At 37.6% G+C, this 25,068-nt stretch overlaps 1 protein-coding gene across 4 annotated transcripts in view; it reads left to right on the plus strand.

The window, feature by feature from the left end:
* Nucleotides 1-25,068, plus strand: part of cadps2 (Ca++-dependent secretion activator 2) — a 112,982-nt gene that overhangs the window by 71,529 nt on the left and 16,385 nt on the right. The window contains exons 14-27 of one of the 4 annotated variants that reach the window (XM_087796604.1): nucleotides 3,661-3,762; nucleotides 5,554-5,617; nucleotides 6,004-6,127; nucleotides 6,848-6,948; nucleotides 11,900-12,056; nucleotides 15,644-15,785; nucleotides 16,665-16,784; nucleotides 17,320-17,349; nucleotides 20,592-20,747; nucleotides 20,812-20,959; nucleotides 23,279-23,293; nucleotides 24,391-24,465; nucleotides 24,812-24,895; nucleotides 24,986-25,018. In XM_087796604.1, coding sequence (XP_087652730.1) covers nucleotides 3,661-3,762; nucleotides 5,554-5,617; nucleotides 6,004-6,127; nucleotides 6,848-6,948; nucleotides 11,900-12,056; nucleotides 15,644-15,785; nucleotides 16,665-16,784; nucleotides 17,320-17,349; nucleotides 20,592-20,747; nucleotides 20,812-20,959; nucleotides 23,279-23,293; nucleotides 24,391-24,465; nucleotides 24,812-24,895; nucleotides 24,986-25,018 — 1,351 coding nt within the window. The remainder of the gene's footprint in view (nucleotides 1-3,660; nucleotides 3,763-5,553; nucleotides 5,618-6,003; nucleotides 6,128-6,847; nucleotides 6,949-11,899; nucleotides 12,057-15,643; nucleotides 15,786-16,664; nucleotides 16,785-17,319; nucleotides 17,350-20,591; nucleotides 20,748-20,811; nucleotides 20,960-23,278; nucleotides 23,294-24,390; nucleotides 24,466-24,811; nucleotides 24,896-24,985; nucleotides 25,019-25,068) is intronic. The other 3 variants (XM_087796605.1, XM_087796606.1, XM_087796607.1) reach the window with 3 other exon arrangements.

Raw genomic sequence — 25,068 nt, forward strand, 5'->3', positions numbered from 1 at the left:
AAGGTTCTGGTTTGGTAAACTTGAATCAGCCTATTTTTTTTTCCGACATGAGGATACAATTCCTGAAAGTGCAATATACAAATATTTTTATACTTTCACATTTACACACATTTCCTTGCTTTTTGTCTGATGTATGTATACTTACACACACATATATATTATAATTATGCATGCGTACATACAGATGTAGATATCAACAGGTGTTTTGATACTAAGGTTGTCAAGGCGATAATGTCAGATCACGAGTGCAAAATTTTATTTAGTATACATTTGAATAGCTAGACTTTAATCATTAGGAATCCAGTCTTCTATTGAATAAAAACACAACTTTATTACACTATATTGATTACCAGATTACTCTCGCATGTAAAATGATAATGTTTTCTGTAACGTGAATCTTTTTTTGTCGAACACAAAAGAACAAAACAGAGAAACCTTCGTTCTTTAACTATACAGTTTGTGTCTCATTTTATTACAAATGTGTTTTCTTGAGTAAACTCTTTATTCTATGTGTGTGTTCTTGTCTCACAAGGCGTTTCAACTTCGGGGTTAAAGGAGCATTACACAAACGTGTGGGTCTTACGTGTCATGTGTGATCTCGTCTTCTCTGGAATATCGACACCACTGCCATCATCTTGTGTGACAGGAGCTTTTACCTCCCCCAACCCTTCCCATGGCAGCCCCTTGCCTCCTTCGCCAGAGAGGTGATCACCTGCCACTCAGTCTTATCCCTTCACCTCACCGTGTAAGAGGAAGTGGCAACCGCACCCAGTAACCTGCCACCTTCCACCGCCCGTCCAGCTAGACTAGCAGTGAGTCCTGTCAGCTGACATGAGACCGCTCCAGGGTCTGGTCAGTCCCCCCGGGTGGACATGGTACTCATCGTTTACACTTGATCCATATAGTGTGTAAACACACAAACCTAAGTCTACAGCCCCTCCTCCTCCATCAGCCCCCCCACCCGCCCTTTCTTCTACAGCCTTAGCTCTAGAGCTCTTGCTTCATTTAACAGCAACAATGTGTCTGAACCCCGACAAGCTGTCGCATCGCTCCCCACTCCACTGTGTGAGACCAAGCATGAACTCGCATCAGACTGGATTTAATGTTGCGGCGAAGGGAGAGAACAGCAACTAAATCAAACAACACACCACCGTGTGGTGTGTGTGCATGCAAATCTGGCTCGCTGCCAGCACACTCTATAACAGATATGTTTCGGCTCATTTTAAATGAAGGGATTTGTGTACGTTGGCTCTTCCAGGGTCAAAGTTTGTTTATTGAAGTAATAGGTTTTCAATACAAGCATTAAAAAGCAATATTTCCCTCTAAAAACCTTTTACATCCCTGTCAATATTGACATATTTATTTAAGATTGTGTATTATCTTAAACTACCGGTGAAGTGGTAACTAGTAATCATAATGATAATAATAATAATCAAAATGGTAATCAAAATATTTTGGGAAAAGATTTTACGTAGTATGTATGTTTTAATTATAATCTTCAGTTATTTGTATAATCCGTAAAACAATAACTTTCACTCGTACAAAGCCTCTCTGGCTTTGTTCATATTAGATACTTTAAAAATGATGTCAGATTGTAGATTTATTTGAAAACACAAGTGGTCAGTATGTTTCGTATGTAATTTTGGAGCAAACCAAGTAATTTCGACAAAAAGGCTCGTAGGCGAAAACGTTCCAAAATAAATAGACAGAAACACTGCTGTGTAGAAGCTCTAAAAACTCGCTGGCACTGACTTCTCGATTATGAGATGCTCTCTTATACAAAGGATGTCAAAAGATTGTTTGAAACAAGGACGCGACACAGATGAGGAGTTTAACATACATCATGAGGTTTTATTCATCATGCTTAACTCATACAATGTAAAAAATCGCGCAGATCCAAACTTATTTCTCTGTATTTTCACTTGTGTTTAATAAGACGGTGCTGGAAAATTCCCTCTATAACCCGAGCTACTTTTCCAAAATTTGAATTGTACATATATTTGCATTAAAAACGTATAAAAATATGCCAAAAAAGGATTTGAAGTCAGTCAAAACATATTACTTCACCCAAACTTTAACTAATGTTTTGGTCTTCCATTTACCCAATTCAAATAATTAAACAAGCTCTGTGTGTGGGTTGGTTACGAAAATGAATTTTCACAGCTCTCCTGCTGGTGGTAGTTCTCAGAAGATCAACCACTTATTTAAAAAATAACTATTCTTCGTTACTAACAATTTGTGGTCAATCAATAAACGTTATTTTGTGTTTTGTTCCCTTTTTATTCTACTGAAAATTCTTCAAATGTACTCTTTATTCTGGGAAATTAGACAGAGATGTAGATTCAGCTTGAAAAAGTACTTGTAACTGCAGACCTAAAGTTATCGCTTTGTAATAAAAATTTAGTGGAACTTATTCCGTGACTCGCCATCTTCTCCCACATTCATCCTTTTGTTTTTTCTCTCACTTTTTACAAGGCTTGTTTTCTGCGGTTCCCGTCTGTGTTTCTCCATGAGCAGCTCGCTGCAGTTGTTGATACTTGAGGCAGGCGTGGCAGTCTGGGTTTGAACTAGCGCCGGCTTTTCTAAGCGCACCTCATTAACAGACAACCTCCTCGCTTCTTCCCTCTAGTGAGTGCGAGTGTCGTTTGAAGAGGATGCTTTTTCTGATTCAGCGGCGCACAGAAAGTCAAGGCTGGTCGTGCTTGCTGGCGGCTGATTGCATTTTTCTACCTTTTTTTCTTTTGCCAAAGTGCCTATTCAGACAAAAGCATGGAGGGAATGAATGCTTTAGAAGCATTAATGAAGCGCTCAACCAACATATTTCTCTTTCTAGTTTTTGCTGTTTGCAGACCCTATTGTGCAAGAGAAGAGAAGGTCTCTGTTTGATTGGTTGACTCGTAGGTCATGGTGCAAAGTGAGGCTTTTTGATTGCCTAGGTTTTTGAGGGGGAAAACACTTGTTTGAAGGAAGTCTAAATACACAGTAATACTTTTAATATATGGATGTTCGTGTCCTCAGCATCCCCGTTTTACCTTCAACAGCTCAACTGTTACAGGCTTGCATGAAAAAAGAAATCATCTTAAGTTTCTCAGACAAACCTTTTGCCTTCTTAAGACATCTAGACTTCCTGTAATATAATTCAAAGCATGGATTCGTTCCAGAGCTATGAACCATGTGTGAAATGTTCAAAATGAACAGTTCAATGCCTTCCCCAACTCAAATTCTTGAGTGGTAGGATTCATAATATTTTATTATTTAAACTAACGTTATAAGTGTTTTAGAAAACTATAAGGCATGGCAAAAAACACGAGACATTTTGAGTTACTTGTTAGAATTAAAAGTCATTGTACATTAATGAATTAAAAAAAAAAATTGTAAGCAAATGTTTTTCCAGTAGAAAATACAACACTAATCAATTCAATGCATAACATACTAAAAGAGCAGCTTTAAGTTGGTCCTAATGTGTGGAATGTGTTAATTCCTTCAGTTACTAGTGTGTTAAATTTCCGAGGTGCTCCTACTAACGATCCATATTTTTGTTTTTTGACTTCATTTCCTCTTAACCCAAACCTTCCAGGTTGGCAGCATCCTCTCAGCCTTGACTTAGTTCTACTACATTTAATTTAAGTTCAATATGTTTTATTTTCTCTTCTCCCTCAGGCCTGATGGGATGGGAACAGTGACCATGGAGGAGAAGGATGAGTTTGAATCAATCAAGCACCGACTCATGTCTCTGCTGGAGATCCAGATCACGCACTTCAGGTTGAGTTCTTCAATAACTACTAACAGTTTATTTGCTGTAGTTTGCTACACACTACTCAAATCAGTTACTGGTCAAGATCATTTGTTTCAAATCTCTCTGCTCTTTTTGTTTTCACATCCATTTGGAATGCATGAGTGCTGATGTCCTTCTTGCCATTCTAAAATCCTAAAGATGCTCTGCAAACAGTTGTTTTTGACTGCTCCAAGAAGAAAAGGAACCAAAAAATGGGGCTCATCTGAAACATGACTGACACTTACATTGATCACACCCTTAATGGTTTCAATGTTATAAAAATCGACTTGAAACCAGTTGATTTCTGCAAGTGAATTGGATAGACATGACATTAAAACAGCCATGCATCGATTGTACAACTTGTAGCACAACAAGTTTGATATGAGACAAACTTTCAATGTGATTCAAACTTCCTGGATTCTACTTTGTGAGCTGAGGAAGCGAAAGAGTCTCTCCTTACTTTGCTAGACCCTGAGGGATTGTGTCTCTACACTGGCCTCAGGTTTTAGGTGGAATCTGGAAAGGGAGCTCCTGCTTGCTTGGGGCTTCTGCGTGTTTCGTTTGGCTCAGTAGAAAACTGAATGCTGATGACAAATATGTATCTTGCGTATGGCATTAGCATCGTCTTATGAACGTCTCTGTGGTGACAAATGAAGCCACTGTGGGTGGAAACAGGTGCAGGACGGGGGTCCGTTGCAACTAAGGAGACCTCCTTGCTTCTGGACGCAGCTATTCAGTGCTCATGCAGACGTGTCAAGGCTTTGAAAGGTTGCTGTGAAAGCAACAGCCTGAAGACCATGAGCTCCACTCGTCTGAATAGACGAATGCCCTTAACTGTGGGCTGGCCCCGGCTCTTCAAACCAGAGAGGGGCCCTCCATCTGGTCCCTGAGGACAAGAAGGGAGGGAGGGACAATCAGCAGGAGTCATTACAGACTCACCTCAACAAGAAGCTAATGCTGGTAAATAAGGGTTGCAGCAATGCTTGGATTATGTTAATGTGTTCCAGACAGAGAGAAGTTTAAATAGTTTGCTTTAGATTAAAGACTACTTAACCGTCATCGTTTTAACTTCTTACTTACTTTAACTATAAGCTTTGTTTAGAGCCGTAGGTGTTTTATTTAGAAACACTTAAAACACTTTTGCAAAATATTCAAAGTGTGTCAAAGTTGGTTTAAGTATAGTACGATATACTCAAAAACATGTATTTATTTGCTAATTATTTTTGACTCACTCAAACTATTTGATAACTAAATTAAATATAATGCATAACAGTGTACAATCTTGACCAAAAATCTATTTTAGATAATTGAGTGCAATGATTTAAAGAGCAACTAATGTGTTGATTTAATTCTCTAATAAATAGATGTTGGACTCTATTGTTCTCATCAGTATGTGTCCGTTTGTATAAAACTCTCTTTTTCATTGAAATATTTACATTAAAAAATGATATTAAGCCACGCCAAATGAAAAATGCTTTGTTTTTCTGGAGTTGAAATCTTGTTTACCATAACCACGCCCACTCTGCTTTTGGCCAAGCTTTGAGGTTCTTTACTGTGTTATTACAATCCCAGAAGTATCCACCTCCAAGCAACTCATTGTATAAACAATACAAGACTTTAACGATCAATTCTTTGTTCATTTGATGTGGATCCATCATGAACCGCTTTGTACAAAAACACAAACATGACCTTGTTTAACTACGACCATCTCTTTGACAATGACCAAGATTGTCCTACTTCTGTTGTGTTAATTTTGACACACTGTGACACACATGCAGGTACTGTTTTCCCTTCGGGAGACCAGATGGGGCGCTGAAGGCAACGCTGTCCCTACAGGAGCGGGTAAACGAGAGTCTTTAAATAGAAAACACACATTTTGACTGTTCCTTGTGTCTGATGTTAGACTTTAGTCTTTCTTTTATTGTCATTGCACAGAAAACAAAGCAGTGAAACTGGCAACGAAATTTCGTTGCTTGGCAACCGTTAAAAAACACAGCAGAGATGTATAAATAAAAAGTATAAATATAAATATTAATAAGTTAAAAATAGTGCAATATAGTATAAACTGAATAAATAAATAACATTATAAATATTGGATATAATAATTAATGTATATAAAGTATAAATACAAATAAGTTAACAAAGCGCTTATATGTAATAAATAAAATAAATACATAATATTTAAATAGTTACAATTTATATAATATTGTATGTTGCTCTGGTTTCAGGTTCTAATGAAGGACATTACTACTCCAGTTCCTGTTGAGGAGATGAAGCAACTGGTGCAGAGATGTCTGGAGAAGGCAGCGCAAATAAATTACACTCAAGTAATAGAATATGCTGAAATAAAAGGTGGGACTGGAGTATATTTGGTGTTCATCGGCCACTAAAACAACGTTAAAATTGTATGTCTTGGCATGTGTTGTTCTGCTTTTCTTTACGTTTATGAGGAAGGTTTGTAGATAAAATACCCTTCACCTGGCCTTGGCTACAAAACAAAGATGGGTGGGCTTTGGTACATTTTCGTACTTAATTAATTCTAAATATATAGAAGTTTTTATTGCCTAGCGTCTAGAATAATTTATAAAGCCCCTTAAACCTTCAATAATATAGAGTAATTCAGCTGCACATGTCACTGATCTGCATGCAGGCTTACTGACTCTCGGCAGCTATTGAAGTGGCCTTGGCTGCCTTAGTGCTTTCTTGAATGTACTTTGAGATAAAGAAAAAAAGGGGCGTTCCGTAATGATTAAGAACCTGATTAATGTATGCAGTGTATTTGTTTGATGTAAATGTGAGTTTTAAATCACTACTTTGGCTTAGGAAAAGCTTGGAAAGCATGATTTGTGACATCTGAGACTTCTTCGTATATTTACATTTGCATTAACGTTTTAAGTTTGCATGTAAAAAAACGAATGCCATGTAAAAAATACTGCACTGCAAACAGTTCATATTCTAAAGAAAAAAATATGGTTAAAGTCAACATCATATGAAGGTCTTACGTTTTCTTAAATGACGGTAAAGGGTTGCTCTCTGGTGTTTTCATTTCCATATATTTCTCTTCTTTTTCAGTGGATCCACAGGCTTCTGCAGAGAAAAAGCTTGAGGACATGATGCGGCTGGGAGAACTCTGTTTAGAAGTCCTGCAGCAGAATGATGAACATCACTCCGAGGTTTTTGTCTTTTTTTCTAACACTATTGTTGTCGTCAAGCACACTGGAAATACCATGGTTGCCATGTAAATATGTTTTTAACTCCTCTACGTTTCAATTGCTCTTTTTCTAATGCGTTAGAAAGATTTATTTTGAATACATATGGTTAATGAGAATTTATATTAATATGAGTTCATTAGATTGAAAAAATTGATGGAGTGAATAACTTCAAGATCACAACGTCTTTTTTTCTTGTCTAACTACGAGGTAACATATTCCTTTAGAATACATTTTAGGGAGAAAAAAACAAAAAATATATTTGAGAAAATAAAATTAAATATGAAATGCTGTAGTTGAATATTTGACGATATCTTTATATAGAACTAAGAATTACCGACCAGCTTCCCAACCTTCCCCATGGCATATGTAAGACAATCTCTCTGAAAACCCTTGTCAAAGCTTCACATTGACTTGATTCTTCACTTGAAATCCTTTCCACAAATATTGATTATTTCCTGTATTTCATTTTCAGCCAGAGTAACTCCACGAATAGTTTGATCATTTCATTATTGTTCGTGTTCACTTTAGTCATCACTGTCCATTTGTTTAATCGTGCTGGCAGCATGTAAACGGCGTATCATCGGCAGTGATGGGAAACAACGCCCACCACACATATGCACCTGCAGCTCACTTACACACGCACCAGTAAAACTGATCAATCAAAGGTGTTGGGATTGTGTCACTTTTGATTGACCCTTGGTGACAGTCTGCAGCGCGGCATCTGTTTGAAAGTTATTAACATCCTACGCTCTGCCGCTGCCATGGCTACGGAACGAACGCTGCTCCAGGTTCACACTTTTTCGTCAAGAGGACGAACACAAGCTGTCGTAAGCTAAATCGAGACACAAATTATAATTGTGTTATCTTTATTTTAAGGAGGACACTGTAATGACTGCATCGTCTCTGGCAGGCATCTCTTAAAAGTTTGATACTGTTGAGTTAAATAACTTTAATTGAAATGCCTTTTGTCTCTCCTTCTTTCTTGCAACCGTCTCAGGGACGTGAGGTAAGTTTTGCTGTTCTTTCCATCTAACTAGCTACTCTACCTGTCCTTAATAATAATGTATCCCTTTCAACGTCCAATACATGTCCAATAAATCAAGCAAAAGTAGTTACAGCAAACAGAAATACAGAAGCTCCTTCATCTGGATTTCATGTTGAGGATTGAAGAGGACCTCAGTGAAGTACAGTTTTGTAACATCGATCTGCTTCTTTTCACATAGTGCTTTTTTCTCAGATGAATGGTCAGCTTTGTAATATTCTTTTAACTGATTCTGTGAACTCACTAAACTATAAAAAACTGTGATTTGGATTGCTTAATACTTGCTAAATAAATCTGAAACAAATTGAATATTAAATAAATAAGTAAATACATTTGAATCATTTATAAATTGGATTTTTTTTTAAATAATTAAACTGAAAATCTCCTCTGTAGAACTTTCTTGTAGGCATGTCAAAAGGTCAGAAAATTGATGAACTTACTTCGTTGACTCAAACCAACTATTTATCCAAATCAATTTTTTGCCACATCAAGGACATGAAATCTGCTTCACATTTCACTGACTACTATTGCTTTGTTTTAATTTTTTCTTGATCAAACCAATTGTCTGTAGCTGTTAAATTTAGTTTTGCAAATTATTTAAATAAATAAGAGCATATAATATTGTAGTGTCCAATCAGCTGTAAATAAGGATAGCAGTCTTGCAGAAATGCATCATGGGAGTTCACTAGTTTGTTGGCAGCATTAGTAAGGTGGGTGCATTAATTATTGCATCCCACTTAATCCCCTGTTGAAATGGTGTCAACAAAAGACAATCACAATGTTACAAGAATGAAAAATCTTTTTATTATATTTGTTATTTTCATACAATAAAATGTAAAAATAACCATAATATAACATTATTTACCTAATCCATGAACAGAACACATTTTCCTCAGATATTTATTATATCTTAATTATTTTTCTTTTCTTTTCTTTTTCAATACTTGAATATAAATTATCTTTCCTCGTAAGATTGACTAGGAATTACTCCATAATTTTGGCCATATACGCATCAATTGATGTGCTTTTGCTGTTGCTTTCATTAGCATGTTTTTTATTTAAGTTTAGTTAATGTATCGATGCCTTTTAATCAAATTCTACCTAAGCTTGATTTAATCTGTCAATCCGATGCCAAATGTGTTTCAATACCATTTTATGCAATGTAGTATGTATGAGTATTAAACAGTAATCTCAGAGGCAAAGTCCATATCAGATTTGAATCAGTCATTTTTCTTTTACTTCTCAAAGACACTGCACTTCAGATTACATTTTATTCTACAAACTTGGCTATTATCCGCCTGTGTTTGCTAGGAAAAATAAACTGTTCTTTCAAGGATTTTCAACTATCCAAGTTTGTCATTTAGCTGCCAAATGTTCCTGAATGTTTCAAGCCTTTCTTTTTTTTTCTCTGCCAGTAAATCATTTTTTTCTATCCTCCAAGTTGACGCACCTCAACATCCTGAGTGACCTTCAAAAGTTCACTCAACAGTCGCATAAAAATCACAAAACACAACCGTTTTCTTTTGTCAGAAGCTTGAAAAATGTGAAGTTTCTACACTTTCTTTGTGAAATGGATTTCTGTAGTGCGGAAGATTTCATATTTCCTAACTATTCAGTTTAGGGTTAAATCTCTGCTTGTCAAAGAACTTTTCTATAAACATTTGCCGTGTATCTGTTACCCACGGCAGTCCTCCACATCGTTTTGCTTTTTTGAGGGAATAATGACAAATTAAGTTATCCTTAGGATGTTTACATTTATATCACTTCAATGTCCTTTTTTTTTAATATATATTTCTTTTTGATGAACGTCGATAGAACCTGACTATAGACATGCCTGGTTATGTCATGTAAAAAGAGTACGATTCACATCAAGAACAAGTTTGTCTATTATTATTTAGACGGAAGTGAGTCAAAATCTTTTTTCCTCAATATATTATTTGACAGTATCTTAAATAAACATCCATTAAACGACCAGTCCTGCTGTTCATGAAATAAAACCTGAAAAAGACCACAATTAAAAATGGCTCTAGTTGTCCTCCTGCTCGTGTTTTGTGTGTAGGATGAAGTTCGTAAAAAAGAAAACTAAAATAGTTTTGTTTGTAATTGCTTGTTTTAAGCATCCGCAGCATGACCCTGTAGGTCTGCTTCATCTTCTGTTGTTTACAATTAAAAAAAGTAGTTTTTGTTTTCCTTTTCTGAAAGCTTCTGCTAAAAACGGACAATTCTACAGAATTACAAACACTTCAAGTCAGACACATGCAACGCCTTAATGTGCAATAGCTAACATTTTCTTAACATCATTGGTGTATCTGCACCTCTCTGTTAACCCTTGTCTCTTATCTCGGGGTCAAAGTTACCCGATAGCCGAAAACAAATGTGTTTGAGGTATCACTTGTTTTGTTTCTGGGTCAAAATGAACGACCTCCCTGGCTTCCTTAAATACATACATGTATGCAGAGGTTGTTCACTGTAACCCAGAGACAACACAAGGGATATTAATATGTAACAATCATAAAGTAAACGTTTAGATTATGATTATGATCATGATATTGTTTAGGTCTAAAAGGTTGACATCTTTCTGTAAAATTATCAGGAAAAGTGTGACTATTAAGAGGTCTGAACCATAGAGACCCAATTGTTTTGCATTTCTATATACCACAGGTTTAAAAATGAGATAAGCTACAGCCACAATGAATTCAAATCAAGTCAATGGATCCACTTCAAATGTAGTGCAGCTTTATTTCACACTATTATTTATTTTTAACGATTAAATATTGTATATAGGACTTTAAAGAAGTGTAATCTTTTCTATTGACAACTCTCAGCAGCAGCAAGCAACTTGGCAAGTAAAAGAGTCGTGTCATGTCTTGTATTTCTTCTCTGTCTTTGCAAAAGTGAGAGGGTGTTCCTGTTACTGGCTTTAAGAGGTGTTTGAAAGGCACGGGAGAACTCTAGCTCACTCCTCCTCCACAAACCCTGACCTGAGAACATCTGGGGTTGCACTTTTCTCGCTTCTCACTTGGGCATGCAGAGCTCCTGTGGTAGCGAGTCAGATGCTCTTAAGTCTGGCGGTACCTAGATTGGTGAATCTGCAGGTGCTTTTTTAACTGGACCTCTCAGCTTTTTCTTTTTGAGTGAGTTTAAAAGCCTCGACAACCTCCCTGAGTTTAGAAACATTCCTTTGCTTATATTTATTTACATTTTTTAAGCTCTGTTCTTATTAAGTTGGGGTGGTCAACTGTTTTGAAGTCACATGAAAGAAGTCGTGCATAGTGTTTGGAAGTGTCGCACTATGGCACAGAGTTAAAGGCTCAATACCTCAGTCCCCTCTGTGTGAGTCATGATAAATGCATTATGTTGATACTTAACCACCTCCACTGTAACTTTCAAGGCACTGACAGCCTTTCATAAGACACAACTGACTCCCTCTCGAGGCATGTACTTTATAGTGGGCACGACTAGTGAAGCAAGTTTGAGTTTCCACCTGCGTCTCTCACTCTATATGTTGTCTTATGTAAACCCCCTAGAAATCTTAAGTAGAAGACTTTGTCCAAGGTTCTTTGTGTTTTCTTGAATATTTGGGGGGGGTATTATTTTTAAATGCAAATGAGCACACACCTGCTTCGACAACTTCAAATAAAATTCTGCAAAAATGAAAAAGCTAGACAATAGTCTAATGTTAATTAGGGTAAAATCCGAGGCCCAGTAACAAGTACCTGGTGAAATGGTAACGGGCCCCGGCCCTGTGTTCAGGGATCGCTGCCTTTATTATTCATGTCAGGATTCCTTGAATCACTTGTGTGTTGCTGGTCTTCAGTGGTCGTGTGTAACATGAATCATCCTGATCCACTCTCTACTTGTGTGTTTTAGGCTTTTTCCTGGTGGCCTGAGTTGATGGCCGAGCATGCAGAGATGTTCCTCTCTCTGTACAAAGTGGACATGGACGCCGCCCTACAGGTCCAGCCTGTCGACTCCTGGAACAGTTTCCCTCTATTTCAACTCCTGAACAACTTTCTTCAGACTGACCGTGAGTCAAGAGATTTAACTGTGGTGTGAATATAGTTTATAATAGACTGAAATGCAGGAAATGTTCTAATTACAAGAACCCTCGTAAATATATTTAAAAGTGTAAACCCCTACATACATTTTTATATGCACGTGGTTTTCACAGTTACTAACAAATTAGAAAGAAAATTAACAGTGGTTGACCTCGGCAACTTCTGATTGGCCGAAGCGCTCGCAGCCAATTAATAATTGAGACATCTGCGTGTTAACCATCATTAACACCAGCAGAGACGCAAGGTTGTCGGCTCCTCTCGCTCTCAGACAAGAGTCATTAAAAGGATGAGGGGCAGATGAACTGGCCATGAATGGCTCTGTCTAAGAAATTGAAAAGGTGATGACTCTTAAACACCTTTACATTTCCTCAGAAGAGATGTTAAATTAAAAGGGCAAAATGAATGAGTCTTCTAGAAGTTGTGAATTTAAGATTAAACCAGGAGACTACAGCATATACACAAGGCTTCCTATATTGGTGGCCCCTAAATGTCCACAAGGTCATTAACTTTTCCACCTTTTTCCTTATTTAACAGAAGAAAGTTGACAAATACTGTTATGGGAGGCAAAGATTTATTCAATGTGTCACAAAACATTGTCACTGTGAAAGGTTTTCATCTCGATGCATTTCATAGTATTAAGACTAATTCATTTCTTACTGTGCACACACTGTATCGGTGATGTCATATATTTTTGGTGCGATTAAGTAATCGTTTTAAAAGCAGAAGTTGACAATTGTGTGATTTGATTAACATCTCAATATACACTCATCTTAGACAATGTTTTGACAGTCCACGGGTGACTTCAACTAATTGAATTGGCTTGAAAAAAGGATGAATTCAAGAAATTCAAGAAATACACTAAAAATATTTCAACAGGTGAGGTGACTATAATATTGACTTCCTTTCTAATAAAAAGTCATTTGTCTGCCGTTAGGATTGGAAAAATATCAGTCAAACATTTTTCATTCTTTGTTTGCGCCGCTTCTTTTGTGTCGGTCTCCAACTCTTGGCTCTGCTGCCAGCTGAGGTTTGGCGAGCGCCAAGCCTGTAATTAATGTGGATATTGCAAAGCACCAGGGCCTACAGTAACCAATAGACAGCCCAAGGGCAAATTTGGAAACATAAAACCTCTTTTTTATGTGAAGAATGCACATGTTCTTTTTTCAGTGGCTCACATCTTTTGTGCTTTTTCTAATTACCGTCCTCCGTAACAGAGATTTTATTCCAAGTGTCACAACGTCAGCTATCCAAATTGTGAGCGTAATGAGGCCACAGTCAAAGTGAGCAAAATATAGTTTGGAGGCTTTGTATTAATGAGGCTGTTCTATTTCGGTAATTTCAACTCCGAAAAGTATAAAGACAAGGAAATCTTCTTTTGATGAAAATAAAGTTTCTATCAGTCTGTGATGAACAAGAGATCCAACCTTGACTTTCACAACAGCCTCTTAGAACGGCAACACAATAACACGTGGGCGCTTATAGCTCAGATGATGCGCCTCAACATCATGTCAGCTCCTCTTTAACAAGTCTTTCAGTCCTGTCGCACATTATTTAAATGCTCACTTGTCTGTCAGCAAGGGAAGGCGAGCAGTTGCGAAGGAGGCGGTTTGGCTCTCAGGAGGGTGAAAAGGCTAGTGTTAATCATGAAGGAGCCAAGTGAGACGAATTAAAACTAATTAAGCCCTCAGAGACCAGGCCCATTCTCTTCCCCTCAGACTGTCTTCTCACCAAAGATCATTAATGATGGTTTGACTATTTAGTGAGAAAGTAAAATGTGGAATTAACACCTGTGGAACTTCACAAATTGCTTTCCAGTCAAGGTCTTTTAGATTCAAACCTATTACTGTTTCTTGACTTGTGCCAAACAAGCTTTTCATCCTCACAAATGAATTTGCAACAAAGCAACTGAAAACTGTTGGATGCCAAAACCAATATGAACAACACTCTAATTTGTCAAAGATGTCCAGCATTGGTCATTTCTGCAATCATTGTTACTTTCCCTGTTATATCAGTGCTTTTCAGAAAGGATGCTGTATGTATCAACAGTTTATTAAACATAATTGAGGATTTATTGGTGTTTGATTGAATTCACACTTTTCAATTCCAGTTACTAAATCGCTGCTAACAGGTTTAGTAAAACCCTACACATGCCAAAAAGATTTTTATTTTTAAGAAATAAACTGTGTGGACGGTGAACTCAAAAGTGCTTGCAATCAGAAATAAGTTGTTTAAATCAATATGTGTTGATACAAAGCAAAGACATAGAAATGTTAGTAAGTAACTAAGTAAAGGTTATTTGTAAAGTGCCTTTCTAGACCCGGGTCACAAAGCTTTAACAAACAACAACAATATGAAGCTAAAATACATGCTTTAAAAGGCCAAGACACATAAGAAAAACACAGGAGTCCCAGAAAATCAGGCAAATGCCTGCACAAATAAGAAGGTGTTGAGATGATTCTTAAAGGAGTCAGTAGACATCAAACACAGAAGGAAAGGAAGATCGTTCCAAAGCTTAGGATTAACAGCCTGGAAGGATTTCTCTCCTCTGGTCCTGAAACGTGTGCGAGGAACCATCAGTAGATTCTGATCCACAGACCTCAGAGCCCGAGCTGGGGTGTAAGGCCGGATCAGATCACTGATGTAAGGAGGAGCCTGACCATGAATAGCTTTGAAAGTAAGAACCAGAATTTTAAAATTGATCCTGAAAGAAACTGGAAGCCAGTAAAGACTTTTAGGGATCGTGGAAATGTGAGTTCTTCTACTAGAGAAGGTCAAAATTCTTGGTGCAGAGTTTTGTATTGGCTGCACCTCCTTCTTGTTTAGACACGAAAATAAACTGTTACACTAGTCTAAACGAGAAGACTCACTCTAGCACAGAAACTAGGAAGAGATGCAGAAGCTGTGCAGAGTGACTGCAAAATTCATTATCCATCTTTAGTTTTGAAAGATTATCTATCAAAGTGTTCTACTCTGCACTCCAGGGGGGTGTACAGTCCATACATCTGGAGAGTGAAAATGTAAAAAAATATACGGATTGCACTTCATTTTTCCAACAGAGAACCTCTACGACCCATTAGCCTTCAAACCTTAGTTATCGATGTTATCGATGCAAAACATCTTTCAACTACCATATTTATTTTTACAATCACTCCCACACTAAAGCTTTTATTAAGTAGTTCTATGCAACACACGTCCTGTAGGATTCTGACAACTGCTAGTAACAAGGCATCTACACGCTTACTTCAAATCAATCAATCAATCAATAACCAGTATACCAGAATATTCATCAACTTCTGGCCTCGTGTTTTTATTTTTGATTCATCACTTTCAACTTTTCAACAAGAGTTCCATCATGTACATTTCTCTGTGTTTTCAATCATTGGCTGTGTAGACGACACACAACATTGAGTTATGCCCATGTGTCCGAGCAACAAGAAACCATTTTTATTTACAGCACAGCAGTGTTGAGGAAATAATTGTCAAGAAATCTGGACATTGCATCTTTTTACTTTTTATTAGCAACACCAGTGTTTTATTGTATTATTGCTCTTGGCAGCTCACCTGTGCAACGGGACGTTCCACAAGCACTTGCAGGACCTGTTCATCCCTCTGGTGGTGAGATACATTGATCTGATGGAGTCATCTATTGCCCAGTCCATCCATCGTGGATTCGAACACGAGACCTGGCAGTCTGTCAAGTAAGATTCTTGCAGAGTTTCTTCTTTCTGTTAAAGCCAGTTTCTCGTCTCGTCCACTCAAATGACACATACAAACCACACAAACATTCATCTATAGATGTACATATTATCTAGCTTTAGCTGTCATATCTGCAGGTTTCATGACAGGAGCAGATTGTTTGAACTTTTTTTGTAAAAATATATTAAATCTAGGCCCATATTGAACATTTCTGCATACATACGCCTATGAGTCTCACTTCAATATTGTGGATCTTTTATACGATTTTTTAGTCAGGGGAAATGTATTTTAACAACCTTGATTATCAATTTATGTTTCCAACTGCAAAAAATGCATTTTCACATTTATTTTAAGTGGTTTTAAACTTAAGAACAAGGTTTATCTTTTTCCATCTTCTTTCTTTTTTATCTTCTTTCTGTTGCAAAATCAGCAGATGTGAAGAAGTATCTTTTTGTCACGCTCTGGCCTGTAAAATATATCGGCTAAAGTTTTTTCAATGATTCTTGAGGTAGCAACAACTGTGCTTACTTCCTTCTGACGCTAAAATTGGTTTGTCGCCTGTCTCAAATATTTGACTCCGACTTTTATCAAGCAGTCTGTTTAGTTTAAAATTCACTGAATAATGTGCCAATTCAAACTGGAAGTTGACATTTCATCTTTTTTTATATGGTACAGTACAATAGCCCACATCGCTATGTAGACTTCATTGTTTTGACTGTCAATTAAATCGGCACTCTTTTAAACCTAAAGCTGAATCACATGAAAGAACGTAGTGGCTGATCATACTGTGCTTCTTCTAGGTTCTCAATTGTTCTTCAATTTGCCACTTAAAAAAAAAAAGATGTGTGTGTGTGACAATGTGTCAATGGTCATCATGACAGGTCGCTGACCAACAATCTAGTCAGCGTTCCTCTGCCCAAAGTCCCCAACCTCCCTCTTACGCTGCCGCAGTTGCCCAGCTTCTCGGCACCAGCTTGGATTGGACCACTGTGTGACAGCACGTATGTACGACAGACAGGAGGGTGACTGAGTGGTGTCAGAGGACTAGAGGTCTCCACGTTCTGTCCGATTTAGATGAACTAGTTTGAACTAGTTAGCTGATCTAATGTTAAACTAAATGCTCTTTTGCAAGGACAAGTGAAAATGAAAGTCCTCATTATTAGAAACTTTTGAGTTTCCTCTTAATGTCAATTAAGATTCCTTTGACTGTGTGAAGTACTTTGTTTAGGTAATGAGGGAAACAACGATCCACTACCAGTGACCTCTGCTCTTCAGCACCTGTTTATATGTTAAAACCTAATTGTAAAAACGGATTATAAATGTGTCTCCTTGCATGAAAGAATAATAATGATCATTATGTGTTCTAGTTGTGATGTAGAAAAACCTGATTCATGGTTGTGATCTTGGCTTTGTGATGTCATGATGGTGGTGGCTGGCTGCATCCATTTGCTGTGAAAGCTGTTGATGTTTTGGTAGTTGAGTTGTTAGTTTTTGGTTTTGAATATTGTAAACAAGTCCTATTTTCTTGTATTTCAGCATACAGGGAATGCATCTACCAGACCTCTTGTAAGTACTGTAGTATAAGAAATTGTCTGTGCTGCTTCACAAGCGAAACCCCAAGTCTTGTCCATGTCATGATACATTTTTTTGTTATGTTGTTTCAAAACTTGCACCTGGAATTGTTGTCAAGGAAACTCTACTATTTGCCTATTTACTATTTATTTTTATGCCATATATATGTTTCCATTGTAACATATTTCAACATTTGTACATTTCTGCATTAACATTAATAACTGAATGTTGCAGAAAACAATGTACAGTCCCCTGCCTCTCACTGACGTATCAGATATTCTTTGTTAAAGCTGCTCTAGAAAAACTTCCATGCTGATTCATATCTAATTAGCTGTGAGGACGTGCATGACTGAAGAAGACTTAGTGTCAGTAGTGTTCAGAAAGTGCTGTTAGTGTTACAGTGAACTCTGCAGAAAAGCTTATCTATTGTGCAGGAGTCCAAAAGGGGTATATCTATATATATATTTGACTGTTTATTTTGAGGCACAAATGTGCACCGTTCAGGAAGGCGCATATTGTTTCATTTGCCAGACTGTGGATGTTTGTGAAGAGTTTCAGCAAATAACCACAGTGATTTTTGTTTTGGTTTTCCTGAGGCCATATACTTCCCCGATTCATGGGGACTGCTGAAAATAGCCTTCCCTTTGATAACCATATTTATCCATTTATGTAACACAATAAATGTAATAATGCTGTTCATGTATCTGAAGCTGCCGATACGCCTTTACTTAACTGGTATTTATTTCTATATTTATTGGTTAAATCAATAAAGGAAAAGTCCATAATAGCTATATACTAGTGTCATGTTATTTCAGATTTATTAATGATGAATTACTTGTTAGACACAAGTCCAATAAAACATTTGGACTTGATTCTTAAACACACTCTCACCCATCGGTCGATGGTTAAACATGTCTATCTTTAATATCCTAAAATTGTCTTGGTAAGATTTGTTTTTAAAGGAATGTAGGGCAAAAAAACAGTACGAGATTATCAGTCGGTCTGAGCCGTCGAAACTTCATATCTACCCCTGAGAGCGGCAAAAGAAAGTAGTCAGGCCAGTAAAAAGGGGCAATGCTGCCGCTAGAAGAACGCTGAACTAAGTGGTACAATGACGTCTGCTCACTTGGACATTCAATTTTATTCAAAGTGTCTTATCATAACAAAGTTATCTCAAGACACTTTACAGTTGAAGTAAGACTAAAGTGGAGAAAGGAAAAACCGATCCCAGCAACTCAATATTATGAATATTAGGACTTGAAAAGTCATGTCTTTACAAATTCTACTCGTAAATATTCTTCTGACCCCAGTACATCATCGTATAAAACTTGCTCAAGTTGAGCTGCAAGTTTATCTAAATAATGTTGTTTTTTTCTTGCGTGTTCATTTCAATGAGAGAAACAACACGTGAAATATAAAAAACAAATTCTATTAATTGAGTCAAGTAACTCCCAAAAGGAGATTATAGTACTTAATAATATTAAATATGTTCTGTGTTTGGTCAAAGAAATCAGTTATCACTCAGTCTGTTACAGAGTCTGAATAATAACTGGCAGCAGCGGCGGCCATGTTGAGGGTGCAATGGGTGGGTGGTGGTAGTGGAGGGTCTGGGGCGGTCTCAGGAGAATGGTTAACATTTCTTTAAAAGGCTCCTCCTGCTGACTCCCACAGTCTTGCCCACAACATGGACTCCACTCTTCCAGTCCCTCACTTCACTTGGCCCTCTACGACACATTCAAAAGAAAGCTGGCACTTCATTAGTTTGCACAGACGGGCGAGTGGGATTGTCCTTTTCCCCAGGGGAGGAGTTCTGAGTGCGCTCGGAGAAGGCAGCACTAATTAAACATGAGGGGGATAGTCATTGGGCCATTAATTGCACTGTGGATTCAACCCGTCGCGTTAATTCCTCAGCGCCACTTGTTAAGGTAACAGTCTTTTAAAGGCAAAGTGAGGGAGTGAGTGGCGCTTATTTTAACCCTAGTGCCACTTTTTCTTCCTCCTCAGCTTGACTGGCTGTTGTGAATGGAGGGGGCGTATTCTTGGATGAGGAATATTTCTTCTTAACTTTTCTGAACAAATGTCTTTACTACAGCACCAGCTCTGTGGGTTGAGAAGCAACCGTGTGAATCATCTTTAACAAAAATAAAATAACATCAGGCCTTGGATCTTGACTTTATCCTGAGATGGCTCATGGTGCTTGATTGACAGTTAAAGGTCAAGGCCTTTTATTTTTGGTTTTCTGCTGCTGATGTCGACGTGTATTGAACAGTTAATATACTATTGAGGCCTTGGAATGCATTCAATTCCGATGAATTATTGATTATAATTATTAAAAATTATAATATTGTATAAGATAATCATTATAATCATTGACAGACAGTTCCACCAGAACTTTTTGGAGGACCCCCTTTAACCCAAGACTCCAGGAGTCTTCAGAATGTAAACCCCTGACTGACAGATTGTCAGTCAGGTGTTGGTTCTTTCAGCTGAAACCTCATTGGTTAAACTGTACATGCTTGATCGATTGGACCAAAAACCTGCACCACCCTGGCCCTTTGAAGACCAATTTGGAGACCCCTGATTTAGATCATCAATTTGATGTATTTTAGATCAGATTTCCATGGGGGTCTTCTGCCCCATCATGCCCCCTTTCTCTTGACCTGATGAAGTTATCCTCCCTAAAACCTTCACTCAGAGGTCAACATGCTGATTTTTAAGCATTTTGTCGAGGGTTTTGGGAATGAATAAAACATTAAGATGAGCTGGACACACACGGACAGCAGTAGGAAAGGTTTAGCCAGAGATGGCTGACTTTCTTTAGGAACCAATTAAATGCAGAGAAACCAGATACATTCGACATACACTTTTGAACAACGCCACAGTATGACAACAATATTTTTTTCTTTTTCTTTTTCTCTTTATTACTGTTTATGTACGTTTTGCAATAATAATAGTGATTAATTTGTTGTTTTGTTTTGTGTTGTCTTGGAAACTAATTTCACTGAATTCCTACTGAATCTATTGGCAATAATATAATTTCCTTTAAACAATTAATATGTTTGAATTGGGACACTTTATGAAATGATTGCTTAAGCGCAGGTTTTGTCCAGTTTCAAGATAAGACTGAACACCAACCTTCTGTCTTGACGTGTTCATTAAATATTTGGTATTTTATTGATTACCATGAACATGTGTTCAAAGCCGTGTGTCTATAAACGGTGATGTTGTCGTTGCAGTAATGGATCAGCCACGTCGGAGGACTTGTTCTGGAAGCTGGACGCTCTGCAGATGTTTGTGCTGGACCTCCACTGGCCGGAACCAGAATTTGCTCAACACTTGGAGCAAAGACTCAAACTGATGGCCAGTGACATGATGGAGGCCTGTGTGAAACGGTTAGCGGTCGAGAGTTCATGTTTTTGTTGGATGTCATCCTAAAATATCTCCACCTGCTTGCAGGACCAAATCTGCATTTGAGGCAAAAATGCAGAAGGCAAGTAAGTCTACAGACTTCCGTGTGTCGCTCTCTGTGTGCACCATGTTCAACGTTTTGATGGACGCCAAGAAGCAGTGCTCAAAACTCTGCGTGCTGGACACTGGCCAGGAGGTAACGTCCAGACATTCTAGTTGTTTAGTTAGCTCATCTAACAACCAATGATCTTACTCTAATACATTAAAACTTTAGTGCCTTTAGTATCTCACAAATTAAATTCTATTCAATTAAAAAAAATTTTTTTCAATGTTACATTTCCACCTCAGTAGTTCACATCAAACCACTTTATACCACTTTGGATCTACACTAGATTTTCCACCTTCATGACATGAATAAGCAAACTCGGGTGACACATTTGTACTCCTCACTCCCTGCCACAGCATGGTTTAAAATAGGCGTTACAAAAATATGAAACAAAACTCCCCAACAAGTCTTTAAACTAAAATAGAATAATTGTTTTCGAGCGAAGTAGCTACAAAAACGTGTTTGACATTCACAATCTCTGTTGAATGTCAAATCGTAAATGTTGAGGTCACCATAAATGTTTAAAAACTGATCTGGATTACTGTGCACTTTACATTTGCTTTGCATTGAATCCATTTGCAGTTTGTGTTGCCACAGAAAATGTCCTGGGGGTCTGGATTTGGTTCCCAACACATTTGCTCTCAACTGAAGTACCAATGTGAGACAAAATAGTATTCATAATAGTTTGATGTGAAGTAATGCCAAACACGGAGATGTCTGTCCTAGTTTTCGATAAGAGCAAAATAATAGCTTAGATTTTAGCTAGTGGAAGAGGAATTTAAATATGTGCTGTTGTTAGATATTATAAATCATCTCAGTAATTGGATTTCAGTCCAAAGTTAGAGGCTAACCCTTCCAAAGTTGAATGCATCTTAAACTTGAAGCTGATTTTCATTTTCCCTGCTCAATACTGAACAGGTCAAACAGTCAGAATGTGACTATTTCCCAGCACGCATTAAAGTTCAGGTGTTTTTGTGTTCACTTGAAACGGCCGAGCTCTCTTCACGAGCAGCTGAATGGATGGCCGTGAAGCCAGTGTGAGGCGGTGGCCTTGGCGCTGTTGAGAGCGAAACCCTTCACTGCTGAAAGTCCAAGCAGAGAGCTAAGCACACTGTTCTCTTAACCTTCAGCCGTGTCTCCTCATCGACCTCCATCGTATCTGCTCAAAAACAGGCTGGTGCTGAATTATCAAACTTTATTTTACAAATGTACAACATCGATCAAATTTCGCACTTTTTTTTTTTTAACAATTACTGCCAGTTTGAGTAAGGGAGATACAGACATTTTGATGAAAGGTGAGCCTTTCAGGTTCTATTGATGGATAATAAATGTGAGCTTGTGATGTTTATACTTAATCTTCCAAACATGTTAGCTTCTGTCAAGTGAAGCTGTGAATAACGTTTCAGCTGCTTTTAGTTTAAACATAAAGTAAATATATTAGAGTTAAGATTAATATTGTCACACATATAAACATTAAATTCCCAACTCGCATGTCCAAGTATCTCCCAAAACATCTTGTCCTTGATCAAAAGGTTTAAAAAAAGATTTTACCAAAAATAATATGAAGCTCTGAGATCTGCCAACCTTGGTTTCTTTTCATTCATCACACAACATCTACCTTTCTGACACTGGGAGGCTCTTTAAAATTGCAAAAACATAAATGTGTAAAGCCAATTTGTTCTGTTTTTAAGCATCATCTTGATCAATAGTGTCTGCTTTTCAAAACCAGCAGTATAATATAGCTTTGTTTGACCTTACTTTGAGTGTGATTCACCAACCTTTCTAGTTTGTAGTCTTGTTCTTTTGCACAAACACTCATAGGCAGTCTGTTTTTTTCTTGGATGAAAGATTATTTTTCTACTGGACTCGACAAACCATTTAAAAAGGTAAATCTTATAATGGGAAAGTGGCCTTATTTATGTTCTTTAATATATACTGTATATATATATATATATATATATATATATACAGTTGCACTTTAATTATTATTCAACCCCCACTGCAAATAAGGTTTATTGGCAAAATGTACAAATTAGCAACTATTTGCAATAAACAAATCAAATAAGAACAATTCAAATGGCTCTCCAAATTCAACACAAAATGCTTAAGATAGAACACCTAAAATACCTAGACTGTTGATGGTAATGTTGTATTGCATGTTAGAAATATGGCAAAGTCAAGAGAATTGTCCAAAGAATTCAGAGATGAGATCATTGCCGTACATTAACAAGGAAAAGGTTACAAAAAGATAGCAAGGGCACTGAATGTTCCTAGTGGCTTTGGCCTGTGGTTTTGGATTTCAACATAACATTCTCACTCACTGTGTTATTGATGACTGACTCTGTTTTCTGCATCGCATGTCTTCCTTCCTCATGTCCATGTTGATGCACGTCATTGTTTGGTTCCCAGAGTGACAAACAGTGGGTAAGTCCCTCCATCCACCCAGCACCTCCTACTTCTTCCATCATGATTATGTTTTAATGAAAAAGGAAGTATATTATATGAACTCACCTCTGTTTGACTTTGACATGCAATATTTACCTCTAAGAAGTTTATATTTGATGCCAGTGTGCGATCAAATAAAGATGTGCATCATCAGAATCAAACAATAAGAAACAATGTTGTTATTCACCAGCAGTTCAGGTTCATTCTGACACCAAGAGGTTCCTATGGCTTCAAAAGACTTAATTTGTCAAGTGTGTAATAATTTAATAAAAAATGACTCCTGAAATGAGAATGTTGTCAGTTTTCATAAGTGTTTGAGGGCATTGTCTTGTAATGTAGCATCAAGGTCATGTTGGTCTGCCAGTGGATCCATTGACGAACAGAAGGCAGCAGATTCACAGACTTGTGGAGGGGAAAACACAAAATTAGGACTAGCCGCAGTGACCTTCTTGGACCTGCAATTTGTCAGCGATCTGTGCGCTTTGTTGATTGAAATTTTTAATTTGGGTGCTCTTTAGACGGCCACTGAAAGGCCATTGTGGAGACATGAACTCCCCTGCTGGCACCTCCATTCACACCCAGCCCCGGCCTTTTTCTCCTGCACTCCCTGTCAGGGAAAAGGTGCCATGAATATGTTTTGAGGGAGGTGAGGGGGGGCAAACCAGACATGAAATGGCGGATTAATTGAATCTTGTGTGAGCCTTTGGTCCTCGCAGCTGGACCGGTGCTTTAGAGAAATACAAGGCTGCTCTAATTGAGGGGAGACGCACAAAAAGTATCCTTCAGATTCCTTCGCTTTTCCAGTGCGGACGGGAATGTTATTCAGCAGCATAATGGTCCTATTAGCTGCTTAACTCACCCACATTACACAGATGCTTCTTCATGCCCGCGTACAAGTGTGTGAGTGTTTGCATGTGTGAGTGTGTGTCCGCGCCTGTCTGTGTGTATTCCTGTGTGTGGCTGTGTGTTTTTGTTTGTACCTGACAATCCTGTCTGTCCGGGGTAAAATGTCATGTCTGCCTGTAAAAAATAATGTAATCTGTGTTTTAATCTCTGCAACCCTCTTCTCTTTGCAGCAGCAGTACCACTCCAAAATCGACGTTCTCATTGATGAGACCTTTAACAAAATGATTTCTTCCCTTGTATCCAAGGTAAATATATACACGCCTACCATACTGACTCTCTTTCAGCATATTTTCACGCTGCCTTTTAATAGCATGGTGTCACATTATACAGTGACCCTTTAATTACGTATTTTTGTGTATTATTAAGGATAAAAAGGAAGTAAATGTTAATTTGATGATACGTAAATCTCTATTTTGTGATATCATCTTCTCATCTTCGTGAAAGTACTGTAGCTATTTAAACCTTTTAGACTGGCTTAAATAGTGTATGTACACGTCACTGTTTTCATAGACTAATGAATGAATGTGTTAATGTGAGTGCAAGTACAAGTGTGTTGCTTTTACTCCTGATTGTGTTTGTTCATGGATGCAGTTGGCCTCAGTGTTGGAAGGCGTTCTCTCCAAACTCTCAAGATACGACGAAGGAACGTTTTTCTCTTCAATCCTCTCATTTACTGTGAGTCACATCCTAACATAAACATTATTTCTTCTTTGCAACATCTTCGTCTTTCTTATTCGCTGATAACTTCCTTCGTCTCTATTAAAGGTCAAAGCAGCTGCCAAGTATGTTGAAGTCCCTGTGAGTTTCTCAATTATCATATAAATCTGTTGTTCATACTTGTCTTGTGT

Source organism: Callionymus lyra, chromosome 8 (genome assembly GCF_982586985.1).
Source record: "Callionymus lyra chromosome 8, fCalLyr1.hap1.1, whole genome shotgun sequence".
NCBI classification, from domain to species: Eukaryota; Metazoa; Chordata; class Actinopteri; order Syngnathiformes; family Callionymidae; genus Callionymus; species Callionymus lyra.